The 16,190-nt window shown below is 39.4% G+C and overlaps 1 protein-coding gene across 1 annotated transcript in view; it reads left to right on the top strand.

Annotated features, from left to right (window-relative positions):
* Positions 1-16,190, top strand: part of LOC134744713 (proto-oncogene tyrosine-protein kinase ROS) — an 82,816-nt gene that overhangs the window by 35,843 nt on the left and 30,783 nt on the right. The window contains exons 3-16 of the mRNA XM_063678632.1: positions 7,160-7,219; positions 8,104-8,194; positions 8,655-8,875; positions 9,254-9,508; positions 10,878-11,025; positions 11,378-11,503; positions 11,583-11,898; positions 12,064-12,273; positions 13,472-13,867; positions 14,012-14,106; positions 14,229-14,367; positions 14,479-14,680; positions 15,153-15,342; positions 15,680-15,798. Coding sequence (XP_063534702.1) covers positions 7,160-7,219; positions 8,104-8,194; positions 8,655-8,875; positions 9,254-9,508; positions 10,878-11,025; positions 11,378-11,503; positions 11,583-11,898; positions 12,064-12,273; positions 13,472-13,867; positions 14,012-14,106; positions 14,229-14,367; positions 14,479-14,680; positions 15,153-15,342; positions 15,680-15,798 — 2,568 coding nt within the window. The remainder of the gene's footprint in view (positions 1-7,159; positions 7,220-8,103; positions 8,195-8,654; positions 8,876-9,253; positions 9,509-10,877; positions 11,026-11,377; positions 11,504-11,582; positions 11,899-12,063; positions 12,274-13,471; positions 13,868-14,011; positions 14,107-14,228; positions 14,368-14,478; positions 14,681-15,152; positions 15,343-15,679; positions 15,799-16,190) is intronic.

Raw genomic sequence — 16,190 nt, 5'->3', positions numbered from 1 at the left:
ATTTTCTAATATTTCAAGTACCCCAAATTTGGAAGAGGCACCGAAATGTTAATAAAAATGAAGAAGTTATGGCAAGTCGAAGTTTTGAGATACAGGTCAAAGTTAACTACACAGGTTAGGAGGGAAATGTAGCAGAAAAAGTGAGTTTTAATTTAAATTATTATATTCGATATTGTGGGTAGATCTGATATTTGTGATATACGCATGTACCTAAGTAAGTAAAGTACGAGTCAGTCTCAGCCCGAAACAGGTGTTTGACTTACTTCCTTAAATGGCGCAGCCGGTAGGATAGGAAGTAAAAATTTAATATTTAAGGAAGCTAAAATTAAATATTTCTTTAAAGACGTTATCTTGAATTGCATAATTCCACTTTGGGTGTATATAAAGCCCTACCATCATCGTTGAACGTTGGCATAGGCTTATTTAACGGCCGCTTCCGTAACAAACAGCAAACTTCTGTCATTCAAAAATGCATAGCCGCAGAAAGAGGTTCCTAAGGGATAGGGCGCCACCGTCTTGAGTCCTGTGTCAAGCGCGCTAGTGCTACTGTGTCTGATATGGACACGGCTAAAAAGACGAATCACATCAAATTATCGCTTGCTACCTAAAACTTCGGCACGTTCACCGGACTCGCAAGGTAGTCCAGGGTGAGGGTGACCGACTGATCGTGGAGTTCTTGCAGGAGGCTCCTTGGAATGGCAGCAGATCTCGATACATTAAGATTACAGAAGCCGAAATACCGTGGGGACACTGGATGGCGGCGGGAGAGCGAAAAACGCCACGGGATATTCACAAGTGCGACTGCATTAAATACCCTGTAATGCGGGGACGTCGCGGTGAAGGAGAAATGGCGGGCATAAGTACTTTCACGAGCCACCCTACTTATCTCAGAAACAGATACTAACGTGCATAATGCCTGTGGAAGTCCACTCAGCTCTTCACCACATATGTTTTAAATGGTAGAAACGGAGAAAGCTCTTGGAGCTAATGTAGCCTTTGAAACCTGGAAGCCGAGGCCTAGTAAATATTGTGGGCATTTTAACAATCCTATTCAACAGCATACTGAGGAGTATGCTGTCTAATAGTACCGTTCATAACAAAGTCTCCATTGGTGTTATTCTGTTATTAATCATATTCAAAGGAAAGAGCCATGTTCCCCACCGTGAAGGTGTACGTACGGTCTTGAGGGGTTAGGGCTCTGTGTTCTGGGTCTGGAACATCCCGTTTTATGCGGGTACGGTTTTCTGCAGGATCCCATTTTAGTAGTATACATCCTAATATAATAACATTCACACGAGCATTCTGTTTGTGGGATACTGCACGTATACTAATAAAACAGGATCCTGCAGATAACCTGCTAACATCGGGATGTTCAGTTCCGCACTAGTCTGCTACGCGCAAAATAGGCACAATGGTTGTCTATTTGCCGAAAATGCCCAGCAAAACTAACTTACTAACTAGTCTAGTGACTATGAGTTTCGGTTTTGGCTACAATAAATTCATGGAGAAATATAAAATATAAAAGTCTAAAAACACGTCCTGCATTTTATGTTTCGGAACATCCAGACGGTTTGCACAAGCTCACGATATTATGCTAGTGAAAGCGGGCATATATAGACTGAAAGGTATTGTAAATATATAGATCGAGTCAGAAGTCACAATAACCTGCCAAGACTTACTTTAACCTGTACAGATCACAGGTTAAAGTTAAGCAGGTTACAGTGAAAAATGCATTTTATAGAATTTATTACATTATGCCCCATACCAATTTCGTAAAATAATCGAGACAAGTTTAAGTTATCATTCCTGTTACAAACTCCAGATTTCTGCCCTCAATCACTTGTCTCTCTGAAACTACGACACTTGGGTCATGATGGTTCCATACGATCCACAAGTTTGATCTAAATATAATTTTCTATGTGTGAGTGAGATGCAATACCGCAGATGTACAGGTTATAGTGAAAATATTCACGCATGAATATTGTTGTAAAAAATTTATATATAAGACCCGTGCAACGTACATTTTAAAAGGTATTGTTTATGTTATCATATAGCATGATACTTTAGTAACATCAATTGGTGCTTATAAAAACTAAAGAACAAAAACTGGAAGAGCGATGCATTTGGACAAGACAGGTTACAGTAAAAAGTGATACTCTTTATTTTTTTTACATATATGTATTAAATTTAAATACAAATAATGACTTGGCCTCGATAAGCATTGTTTTTGTTTATGTATAAATATTTTTTTTAAATATGAAAAACAGAAAATAAGCATACATTCAATTCAAAAACTCGATGACAGGTTAAGATGCCACTCTTTTGAGAATCACTCCTAAATTACCTCTTTCAGGTGTCCTGTTGTGTGCCTCTATCTTTAATCAATTGTATTTTTTCTAATTTTGTCTTTATTACTGTTTAGCGCTATCCATTTTAAACTTATACCGCGATATGTATTATGTGACGCCATCTACATTTCAGTACAGTTTTGTGTTGAGATTCGTAGTTTACTTATATCTGTCTCTGTGAGTATGGAATATCGAATGAGCTCGTCCGTTGGGCATCAATAAATTGAGGGAGGGTGCGTCTGGGCGGCGTGTTGTGACAGCCATGGCGGAAGAGACCTGTTAGCGGCACAGCCCAACCGCGCCAACCGACGCAGTCGCAACCTCATCATAGATAACTTTCAAATTACGTGAGAATCACTTTCAGTACCAAACAAACTTGCACACTGTTTCTTTCTGTAGTCTCTCCTCTTTTGTTTCCTGTTTTAGTCGACAGATATCGGACACAGGAAGGGACGGTGGTTTTGTACTCGTATATTACCTTGTCATGTATCGTGTTAGTTGAAGTTACAAACAAACAAAAAGACGAATATTTGATGAGTATTTAAAATGAAATAACGACTATGATCCCTTAAAACTAAAGCAACATTTTGTAACATAAAATCACTTTTATGTAAATAAAAACATTTTTGGGGACAATGTTACACAGATCGACCCCAAACTAAGCAAAGCTTGCACTATGGTTCCTAGGCGACGATATACATACATATATAAAAAGGAAAGTCATACTACTCAATGATGCTCTTTATTCGTTGCGTTTTTGTCATCCTATATTTTGTTGCACGTAAATGACGCGTTTTGGTGCAATTCCTCAACACCACGAGTCCCTATGGCATTTTTTTTACCAAAAACAAAAGGTAAACCTTTACAAGTGGTGACGAAGCAACGAATATGCGCTAATCCCGCGCTCCCGGTCCTGATTGGCGTCCTACTTCGCTGATGAGAGTGCGCGGGGCCGCGACCCGCAATTATGCCCAAACGCAGACCGATCTGCCATGCGCGCTTTAATTGTCGACATTACTGATTACGCTACATGGAAATTGGTTTATTTAACATGATGATTGTTACAAAAATGCTTTTGATGCCGAATTTTAACATATATTTATTTTTGACATAAAGTACCAAAATTCGACGCTCTATAGATATGTATACCTACCTCGATTACAGTCGCCCCTTTATCTTACACTCACACTTGATAGAAATAATCAGAAGTTGATTTTCATAACTTCAAAAAGTATGTTAAGTATGTAAATGTTTTTGCATCATTTTAGGTTATTCAACTGTGTCACTGATTTATTTAATCTTGCTAGTCTAGTTATACATAATTTATCACTACAATTTTACGAGCGTGTTTATATTCATATATACTAATATATAGTATTTACCATATAGCAAGTAATTACTAATTAGTGTGTATTCAATTAACGTTAAATTAAACACTCGACACGCATCTATTAAAATAATCTACATTTTATCGTTTTTATCTAGGGATTGTGAAATTGAATAATTGCCCAATGACATTTGATGATAACATAATTATAAGAGCGCCACCCACTGAGATGCTAATTGATTTATCTGTACATTTCAACATTTCAACACTTACCTAATTTGGGGCGACCCCTAGGCCACCATGGAACTACGATATATTACTATTATGTCTGATCTGACCAATTATGAAAAATCTCGAAGTCATTATTAAGCGGTCTTATTTTTTGGTCAAATAAGTAGACTATAATAAAAGGTTCACTTTAGATACACATAAGAGTATTTTTTAAAACACAGTGCCACAGTGACCAAAGGTTGCATTTTGCTACCCTTCTCAATTAAAACTTGGCCATAACATTTACTATGCCTAACAACAGTCAGTAACATCATTTTATGTTAAATTAACTTTAATGCTAGGGTTAAAGATTGTCACATCTGTAAGGATTCACCCATAACTGTATTTACGGAACCCTTGACTCGGTCAGGTGCATATAATAATAGCTTGCGTCCAAGATTCCGATAGTGAACCTGCGTCCGGTGCAATTCAACACAAGGACGTCACCCGACCGTGAAAATCCGTTACAAACTCCTTTTATTATTACGTCTTACTTCACGCTCGAGAGACGTGAGAAATAATAGTTAGGTACGAACTTGAGAAATACGTAAACTTAAACAAGTTCATGGATATAAGCAAAAAACTGCCCCTTGTCGATATAGTTGTCTACAGAACTGATAAGAATTTACTTCAAACAAAACAGGCGCAATGTATCTCATCTATTCAGAGAAGAAGGGACTAAGTTTTTCGGCTCATACGCACTGCTTCAAGACCTTCAAGTGAAACATACATACTTCATACTTACGGATCTTCAAGCCAATTAGGTATTTAACTGGAGACGAGCCAACAGTTAAGATAAAATGTTTTAAGAATTAGCTGAGCACTTGAGTTTGGTCCCGGACCCGTTGTTTAACAGACATACACGAACACATGTGAGACATAAACACGCGAAATCAGAACAAAACACATGAAAGCATCCATTCGTAAATATAAACAATCCAAACATGTTAAGTTCATGATCTTTTGATAGTTCTTTCTGTGCGTTGTAGTTTTACAGAATTCTTAGAATTAAGTAAGTAAGTAAGTAAGTAAATATTCTTTATTGCACCAAAATTATACATTTTACATACATGTAAAACTACAAAGAAATATTTAAAGAAAAAATAGAACCAGGTAACAACAGGCGGTCTTATCGCTAAAAAGCGATCTCTTCCAGACAACCTTTGGGTAGAATTAATTAGGCATTCTTTAATTAAATCTTTGCAGGCAAGGGCAGAATAAAATGTACATTCTCATACTCATATACATACAAATCGAAGATAAAATAATTATGTAGTAGGAGAAACCGTGACAGCAACGTATGAAACACTTTATGCACTTGTGTCTTAGGTGACACCGCTCGGCATTATCATTCCTTGGATGACTTGGATCGAACTAAGCCTATGAAGCCTCCAAGCCTAGTTATCCAGTCTGCCATTTTTCTTTCCATGTAGGTACATAACAACTACGCTAAACTCATGTCGCAATTAACACAAAAAAAACTTGTGGCTACATGCCATCAGAAAATAGGAACCATCATTTTATTTACCTTTCCTATTTAGTTAAAATCACTTGAAATGAACATTTTCGATAGCTTAAACAGCAATAATGAACATCGGTGGGCTGTTGCCCGATGTAATTGTGTTAGAGCCCGTACCATTAGCAGCTAATTGGTGTAAACTACACACATCGTCCAAATTTATCTTCTCTCAAAATTGACGCTAATTTTGTTTAAAAGTACATGACAGTTAGAACTTAAATATGTTGGTACGACACGTTAGTTGATTTTTAGATTTAATTAATAGTAAATACACTGTGTGAGCAACGCTTCTGCGTCCTTGCAGCAGAACTGCTGGCTGGTGTAGTCACTAAACGTTAAACGTTATCGGATTGTAAAATTAAGCTTATTATAATAGAATACAAAATTAGACATTCTGTTTAGAAATTCTTAAAATCTATATTGGCTATTACCAAATTACCTACTCAGTTAACACAAGATGATTTTTGTTACATTGTTTACATTCTTAGTTTGACACGTTAAGATATTTAAATTTATAATTACAAAAAATGTGAGTTTAAAGCCCATCTTCTCCATTTGCTTGGAACTTTTCGACGGGTCTAATCTAATATTGGTCACGGTTGTTGACTGTTTGCCTTTTCAACCCCGTTCCTTCATTTGGACAACCCCTATTACACGCACTGTTAAACCGTGACATTTTAGCCCGTTTAAATATTAGTTATGTTCCACGATTTTGTGTATTCGTGCCTTTTTAGGTGAGTGGAAGAGAAGTTTAAACCCACACCGGTAGGTATTCAAGTTTTAATTGCTTATGTTGTATTATGTGGTTCCAATACAAGGATAGCTTCTTCTTGTTAAAAAAATACAGAATGATTATTTTTGCAACAAGAGAGCAAAGTTAGGTATTTCTTCGAGTGATACTTTTGACTTCCTAAACCTAACCTAACGCGTATGATACATGTTCTCTTTACTTTCGCTAGGGTTTATAAGTTATAGCATCAGGGTGTCCTAAGTATGTGGAACATAATATGCAACATTCTCAAAGGTTAGGTCGCTAGCATATTGTCCATTGGCGACAAAAGAGTAACGCCTTATTGACAATCGTAAATAAAACCTTTTTCATTTCTCATGCTCTGAAAGAGAGTCATTGTTGTTCTAAAAGGTGCGCAGAAAATGATACGTGTCTGCACTAGAGCATTTCACGTTCGAAGTACGATTTTTTTAATTTTGTTACGATACGCAATTGAAATTTGAGTTTAAATGGATTTGTTATAAAATTTCCATTTTGATGTTTGACTCTCCATTCCATAAATAACGATACTTTTGCCTGAATTGTTAATTGAAAGTACCCTCAAGAAATACTATAAAAATGTATACTTAACCATGTTTTTAACAAAATACATGCATTTTACTTTCCTCGTATTCGAAATGAAAAGTAGAGTGTTTAACTCGGGTGAAAGGCATCATTTCTGCCTCGGACTATTGGCGCTCTCACTGCGTTCGACCGTCAAAATACCTCGGCAGAATTGAGTGCCTTTCATCCCTTGGTTAACAATCTACTATTGCTTGTTAACAGGCTTAACAGCACATATTATTAGCAGTTTAAAATCCGAGTGTACCGGAGTGTACCCGAGTCCCGAGCTTTCAAGAGACACTGGTATTTTCTTTATGTTGCTTATCTTATGATTTATGATACATATATGTTTTTGTTTTCAGTGCACGCTGGGCTGCAGTTTGTGGAGACAGGGGTTGGAGCTTTCCTGCCAAACAATATGCGTAAGTTAATGCACTGTTTATTTATTTAAAATAAAAACAAAAAACCGGCCAAGTGCGAGTCGGACTCGCGCACGAAGGGTTCCGAACCATTACGGAAAAAACAGCAAATAAATCACGTTTGTTGTATGGGAGCCCCATTTAAATATTTATATTATTCTGTTTTTAGTATTTGTTGTTATAGCGGCAACAGAAATACATCATCTGTGAAAATTTCAACTATCTAGCTATCACGGTTCAAGAGATACAGCCTGGTGACAGACAGACGGACAGTGGAGTCTTAGTAATAGGGTCCCGTTTTTACCCTTTGGGTACGGAACCCCAAAAAGCACAAAGCTGAATTAAAATTACGAAAAATATTAAATGAGACCTACCTAATTTTTAAACATTTTGATTTCCTTTAAGTGCAGTAAATTCGTGTTCTTCTCTCACTCTCACTGAGCTTGCGTGAGCGAGATTGAAGTGCTTTGTAATTTAAAAATTTTGTGTGTTTTAGAAATACAAAAAGTTGTCGCAGAGTTCCCTCAAGCATTGCTCATTTTTAGAAATAATTTTCATATGTTTAGCTTTTGTGTAAAATTCATTATAATTTTTTAAAGTGCATTTTAGACCTATGTTCGATTGTTTTTTTTCGAGCGAAAATCAAAAACTCAGTATTCGAATCACTGAAGTCTCTAGAGAAAGGCCTCAAGATTGCTAATTAAATTTATGGCAGCCGTATTGTGATCCAAAAAAACGCTACGTCTTTTTTAAATCCGTTTTCTGAACCTACTGCACCTTAACTTGAACTTTGAGGATTTTTTGTCTTCTCGGATATTGATTGATATGATATGAAACCTTAAATCGCTGAGGAATTGCTGTTTTAATAAATGTTGTTTTTTTTTTAGAATGTTACATCCGAAACGGTAGTCTCCCGTGAGCTGTATTGTGTCATGGGATGCATCGAAGCTCTTAACTCGTACTTCCAAAAGCTAAGAGGTCAGTCCACATATCTCTTAACAACACAATACATATAAGTACGTTACTAAATTACTGCAGTAGACTATATTTCATCCTTCTATGCTATTAGGCTGTCCCATCATGTTTTTTACCCATCTCGGTTAAATGTTAAACAAATGAAGACTTGACAGTTTTGAATGATTTACGGTTAGCTTCACTAGACTTATATTGACCAATACAAAAGGTAATCCCGGTCAATATAAGTCAAATGAAGACAGACGAGCAGCATCAGTACATAGTATGGTAAGTTAAGTAAGTGCAGTGAGTAAGCACTTTTGTCTCAGGCGATGCCGCTGCTCCATACATTTACTGTCCTTACTTACCCTACTATACATAGCCTAAATCCCTTGGACGCGTAACACTACGCTGTACGCTCCGATTGTCGTTCGCGACAGTTGCTGCATAAATTAAAGTTGCTTAACTTTATATTAAATTTCAGACTTAATTGGCACTCCTCCGGCCCCAGCGTTAGTCGCAGACAGTTTGACAGCGACGTCACTATCCCTCGTGTGGGAGGCGCCCACCCTCGGCAACCTGAGCTACCTGGTACAGTGGCGCTACGAAGAGTTGCCCGGAACCTGGCAGTACTACTCTAATTCTAGTCATTCTGACCGCTCTATCATACATGTGGATAATTTACGGCCTTACACCAAATATAGGGTAAGTTTTGTTTTAGCGAGCGAAATAAATGGTTTTTAACAGGCTCCTAGCCTTGTCGGTAGTGACCCTATTCCTTCGAAAAGTTCGAATCCAAGGGCATTTCTTTGTGTTTGTTTATCACGAATATTTGTTCCTAAGCTACGAATGATTTCTATGTATCTACGTATATATTTATTTGTGTAAGGTTGTCCCCAAATGTTTTTTTTTTCATTTATTTAATGATCAGATACTTACGAGTATATCTGATAAACTATAACTAGCTAAGTCATTTATATTACTTTATCATTGGTCGGATAGCAACATTGCTTATGGCTCGCATTGCGCGCCCTAGCTACGAGTATTTCCACCTATTTAATAACATGAAACATTTCTCTCCAGTTCCGAGTGGCCATCTTCCTCTCGGGCCGCAGCGGTGCCAGCGAGCCAGTTTACTCCGCACCGTCAGTCGTCATCTCGACACTCTCGAGTGGCAAGCCAAGTTCTGCGCCGTCTACCTTAAGAGCTGCCGCGCCAGATTCGAGCAGGATCGCCATATCCTGGGAGCCGGGAGCGTTCCCGAACGGACCGCTCATCTCGTACGTGCTGCGGCTTTCGGATCTCAACTCAAGTCTGCCCAACACTCTCTATGTGGAGGTGAGCTATATTATTTCCTGTTATACGGTTCCGTATCCAAAGGGTAAAAACGGGACCCTATTACTAAGATTCCGTTGTCCGTCTGTCTGTCTGTCACCAGGCTGTATCTCATGAACCGTGATAGCTAGACAGTTTAAATTTTCACAGATGATGTATTTCTGTTGCCGCAGTAACAACAAATACTAAAAACAGAATAATATAAATATTTAAATGGGACTCCCATACAACAAACGTGATTTTTTTGCTGTTTTTTTTTCCGTAATGTTCGTATTTTGTTGTGATCGTCACGAATAAATATCTTTTATATTTATCTTTAATGGTACGGAACCCTTCGTGCGCGAGTCCGACTCGCACTTGGCCGGTTTTTTAGCATTTGAACGAACTCCACAGAAGTAAGCGTGCAGTTTTGTCAGGCTCTTTAATTGTTAATACTTAATAATAAAATTATTTACGTAGCATGGTCAATACTTATAATTTGCTTCTAAATTTTACCGCAAAAAGTGCCCGATTTGCTCCCATATGGCTGCGAAGTTCTTTCTAATGCAAAATAATAAACAAGTATAATTAACGATGTTTTTCGGGTTTATTACACTTTTGCAATTCTCTAAACGACGTTAAATCAACTCTGTTGTTAACTTGTTATTCTCTCTTCGATAAATGTTTATCCTACATGTGCCTACAACTTTGTTAAGGGTGCGATAGGTCACAGTTTCACCGCGCATATGACCCATTATAATCACATTATCGATCTGGAATCGCCTCGTGTATGTAGTTCCGGTTAGCTCGCTGACATTAACACTATTCATCATTTGATTACTCTGATTTAACGGCGCCTTAATTACCATGTATTTGTTAAAATGAACAGATAGAAGGTTCACTTTACCATTAAGAAGAAGATCCTATCCACTATCCTAGTAACACACTTCGAGCGCAGAATAGATAATAGTCCTACGTACAAAAATCTCACAACGAAACTTGACGAAACTGACGTTTGACAGCTTAAAGCAGAATCATGTTCTCCCTTTCTCGAAAGACTTTCTCGCTGACTAGACTGGTGCCTTGATTACTGCTTGGTGCAGTCGTAAGCAGATCCAACCGGAACAATTGAATGATATATTTACCACTGTCTTGAGTAAACCGGTAACATTGAAGTACCCTCACCAAATGAAACGCTGGTTACTCATACGTAGCATCTAATAACGATATATAAACACGTTAAGGGTCAGTTGCGCCAAAACGCCTGTCACCATTAAACGTTCGCAATTTTTTATTGTATTGCAAGTTCCATAGTTCACTACCGTTTGACGTTGGTTGGTGCACCTGGCTCTAAGTAAGAATGAGTGATGAGGATGACTCGTTTAATCCACAGGACATGCCAGCCTCCAACTACACGTTGTTCTACATGTTCCAAAATCTGGCGGCGGGGCGTATGTACGAGGTCTCAGTGGCCATGGCCAATGCCGAGGGCGAGGGCCCTCCGGCCTTTGTTAATGTTTCCACACCAGCTCAACCCTCATGTGAGTACATAGGTACCTACATACAAAGCCTTTTAAGATTAAGTGGTCACGATACTCTATGTAGTAACCAGTTAGGTGAACACTACACCAAGGTTCGGATAACTTTTGAAAGGAAGAGCCAATCACATTCAATTAAATCAAGTTTAGTAATTTCAAAGAGTTTATTTTAGGCCATACTCGTAGGTATATTCTTAGGAGCTCTGGTTCCCATATTTATCAGTGGGTAGAGCATTTGGCTGCGGTTTTCTGTAAGCTGGAGGCAACCTAATTGGAGCGAGATGATACTTATTGGTTCAATACCACAAGCTAAGAATATTCATTGAATATTATTATGAGTATTTTTATATTTCAGCGGTGACCAGTCAACAACCCATATTGATATTGGGTGGAGAGCAGAACATTCTAGCTGCGCCTGCCAACGACATGCTATCCGACCCGGTGGAGCTTTTTAGTACCGACTCTAATCACACTATAACTGGTAAACTATTCTTATATTATTTAAAACTATCTATCATACCTAATATGCAGTTGCAAGTGCTAAAATGTCAATATTTCAGGTGTCGGACTTGACGTATCAAGAGACTACCTTTTCGTCTCCGTATCTAACGGCTACGTCTATCGAAGCTCTCTTAGCAACAAGACCACTCCAAAGCCGATCCTCACACCCGACACCACTGCCTACCAACCCCTAGACTTGTCCGTCGATTGGTTGAACAGACACCTGTATGTGCTAGGGAGGGTTCGCCATGGGAAGGAGGAGTGGTCAGAACATTGGGAAATTTTGAGATGCGATTTCGATGGGAAGAACCAGTTGGTTGCGTTGTCTGGGTTCACTTCTTCGCCGATTCATTTTGAGGTGGATGCCTATAACGGGTGAGTAAAAAATATATTTAAAAAAAACACTTTTTTAACTTATACGTTTACTGAAAACTAATACAAGACCAAAGGGCCCAAATCCTACATGAAAGCTTAGAATACAAGTAATTTTGGATTGCGATGCCAATAAGAAATAAACTACATTTATTGTTACATTTGTAGGTATCTCTTCTGGGCTCTCCGAGGCGTAGAACGCGGAGGTCTATATCGACTGGACCTCGCAGACATATCGAACGGGGTCAGGCACGAGTCCCCGCCCGAGCGAATAGTGCCGGACGCACACCTGGGCGGCTTCACTGTGGACCACAAGGACTTTAGGCTGCTGGTAGCTCATCTTAGGCAAAACACGGTGTTAGCTGTATCGCTCGACGGGTAAGTCGTTTCAGTATGGACAAAGCAATCTTGTTTATATGTCTTTTAAATGCGCTTGCAGTTGTGAGTGAGTTAATGTTATAAAGGAAATCGGTGTCGGATTTATAAAAGGCCTTCAAAGTGCCCAGCATGAACAACAGAACTCACACTTGATATTCTAATAAAAATGTTGGCGTGGTGTACTATTGTACCTACAGAAAACCGAAACACCACGCTGCGCTCTAAGACTCAAATAATAGACGTAGCTCGGAAAGCGGCCAACTTGAAATGGGACTGGGCTGGTCATATCTCCCGAATGCCGGACAACTTGTGGGCCAAGTTAACCACGGAGTGGGAGCCCCACGAGTCTAACCGGGGATCCGGCAGACCTCGTCGGCGATGGCGGGATAACTTGGACTCCTTCTTGTCAGGCTGGCCAGATATAGCATTAAACAGAGACGAGTGGAAAAAGAGGGGGGAGGCCTAAGCCCAGCAGTGGGACACAGTGGGCTCTGAACAATAATAATAATAAGCCCGCAGGGCAGCTTGTGGCGAGCTGTTAGGGAGTGACGACCCCACGGACCCGAGTGCTCCAAAGAGTCGGTCAGGGTCTCCGTCTCCGGCGTGTCTTCGTCGGTCGGAGTGGACCCCAAGGGGACCCGCAGGACTCTCAGCTCTGGCTTGCCTTCATTGGCCGTCCAGAGGGGAGTCGTAAGAGCTATATGCTCCAGGGGTGGAAGCGTTAAAGGGCATAACGCCGCGAGTAACTTCGGAGAAAGCGCAGCACACCTCTCGACACCCCTGAGTCGGTCACGCCGGTGTTGCTCCTGGTCGTCTTCACAACGGCAGTTTTAGGGGCCCATCTAGTCAGCGGCAAGTCACCACCTGCCTCGATAACGTGTTTTAACATTGTTATGGCAGGTGTCCGGAGTTCTTTACAATAGCCCAGTCTCATTGTCCACCCAAACTTCAATCCAAGACCGGTATACTGTTCACTTTTTCTGCAATAGTCCCAATGCCTGCTGCGACCGGTTCATGGGTGTCTATTGTTGCGCCTGTGAACGGGTTCCAGCAGGCGTGTTGGATCTATATCCCCACGCAAGACTATCAAAAGACCGGGATTTATAGGCCCGTGATATCCAAGGAGATACAAATAATAATAATAACTATTGTAGTTACTATTTAAAATATAAAACAAGTCATTTTTAATTGTTCACAGACGTGAAATATCGGACTTTCGGCACAACATGCAAAAACCGATGTTCATGTCAACGCGCTCTATAGCGTACGTGAACGGCCTTTTCTATTGGACCAACGGCAAAGAAATGCTAACAGAAGAATACCATAAAGGCAGCGACAACTATTTTCACAACGAATACCCATTAGTGTTTAATACTAAAAAGATAGCCACACGGCAAGTGTTAGTCGCATGTTGTCAGCCGATTCCAGTGCCAGTGAATCCACCGATTGGAGTTCAAAGTGTTATGGGGATAACTCGTGCAAAGGTGTCTTGGTCGCCGCCGCATTTGCTTGGACATCAGGGCAGCGGCGCGTGGCAGCAGTGGGCCTTTCATCTGCAGTTACAGCATGTGGACACTGGGGAGATTATAGACAGGTTACTACTTACTTTCTCGATAATCTCATTTGATTTGTTCCTTGTTCTCGAGCACTCATTTTAACGTAACATAGGATTGTTATGCATGATTCTGTAAATTAAATATTAAAATTATGTTACAAATATGCCTTTGTTTTATTTCAGGAAAAACATAAATGGATCGATGTATGTTGTTGAAGATCTAAAGCAAGACGCTAACTATACCATCAAAGTTGCAGCAGTTACACAGTCGGGCACAGGTAAATCAGTACCTAACTAAGCTATCAATTATGTATTTTAATAGTGATCAGTGACCCCTCAGGATATATGATTTTATAATAGTTTCATTTTGAGAAACACACTTTTATAAATAATTTTACAGGTCCGTGGTCATCAGTGTTCTTTGGTAAGACCTTAGCGTCTTCCCCTACAACGTTGAATAGCACGTTAGTATGGTCTGGCCCGGATGGTCTACTGCAAACTGATTTGACTGGAGACAACTTACAAACATTGATACACAGGTAAAATGACAGTCGGTGTCTAAAAGGCATGATTTAGGCTTCAGGCGTCGACTATTTTATATGTATAAAATCGCCTTTGCAGTACAATAACTCCACCTCATGTTTATCCAGGGAACATCTAAAGAAAATCCACATAATCGATATATCCTGGTACCGAGACATACTGTACCTAGTGACGAACATGTCGACCGTGATGTGGTACAACACTACGTCCCACGAGAAGGGCTTCATGAACAACATGGAAAACGTCGGCAGTCTGGCCGTGGATTGGGTCGGCAAGAGGATTTATTGGTCCAATCCTAAGCAGCAGTTGGTAAGTCGATTGCTTATTGCCTTATTGGTCAAGTCGTCTCACTTCAACAATTTCACTATTTTCGGTTGTTTTTTTTTTAAAGAAAACAGAGGTCGATTTTAGAGGGTTATTGCTAATTATTAGTCATATCCATTTTAATTTTAATTATTTTCCAAATAACTTTTAATAAAATAAAATAAAACAAGTAGACACGACGTAGGCACTTAATTAGCGGAAGGGACTGCATTAGAACTTATTGGGTTAGAATAACTCCATTTATCCTTTAACTAAGTAGTATACAAAATGTAGTATCGCTCGCAGACGTTTCTGCTTGATAAAAAATTAGGTTAGAATAACTGACTGCTGGTGAACTCCGCATGGCAAAATATCATATTCAAACTCCTCAATATTTTAGTTAGAGAAAGAGGTTCAAATTGGTCAGCAAGCAACAATAAATTTAATAAACTATCTCATATTTGGTTTATTCCCCTAGATCACTCGAGGAAACTTGGACGGCAGTAACCGAGAACCAGTCCCCATAGTCACCGTTGCCAAAGAACTGACCATTGATTCACTTGGAGCGTACATTTATTGGAACACAGGGCACGCGGTGGAAGCTGCAAGGCTTAATGGCGAGAAGCGGATGGTGTACTATCCGGCTCAATTATTTAGCGGGAAACAGGGTAAGAACATGCCTTTTCTAAGTATCACGAAAGGAAAACCTAAACAGCACTTTAGGGAGGTTGATGATGATGGATGGATGGTTGAGGGTCAGTCCCTAATGACCCAAATCATGGCTAAAGTAATAGAGGAAAAGTAGGTTGTATGGTTGGTTAAGTAAAAATAATAATTAGGTGCTGTTTCAAACTGGGACCTACTCATATTCATGATTTTTAAAAGCCATTCAAGTTCTTGAAAGTTCTTTTTATTGCCTCGTATAGCCCAATTATACTTACCTATTATACTTATCAACTGCGCGTATTTTCCGTACCTTGCTGGATTCAACATATTTTGTTTTAGTAATGGGCCTCACAGCTGATTTGGAAAAGAAGTGGTTGTACTGGCTGGTGCGAAGCTACGACGGATCGGAACTTCATCGCGCAAGAACCGCAGACCAAATCTCACAGAGCGTTAATGAGGTATGTCGGTAGTTTTTATGCACTATTAGAACCGATAATAGTCCTGAGTAGGATAAATATAAAAGTTACAATTTCCATTTTAAAAAGATAGGCTTTTTTACCGACTAAGATTTCGAAGGAGGATAGTTATACCTAGTCAATTCGTCGGGATCTTTGTTGATGGCGGGGCCGATTTTAAAAATCCCTTTTTTATTTGAAAGGGGCCCCATTGTAATTGACAAAGTATTTGATGATGGGATCCTCGAGAAATCGAGGAAACGCGTCAAATATAATGTGCACACCTAAGTATAGCGATTTCGGTATTTTATAGTAACCCGGATAGCAACATTTGGTGAAGTGGAAGTACTGGTGAAGACCATAAAATGATGGCAAGTTGTTTTGTGAAGTCGGTA

The sequence above is a fragment of the Cydia strobilella genome, chromosome 10 (assembly GCF_947568885.1).
Source record: "Cydia strobilella chromosome 10, ilCydStro3.1, whole genome shotgun sequence".
NCBI classification, from domain to species: domain Eukaryota; kingdom Metazoa; phylum Arthropoda; class Insecta; order Lepidoptera; family Tortricidae; genus Cydia; species Cydia strobilella.
This window is presented reverse-complemented; position numbering and strand designations above follow the sequence as displayed.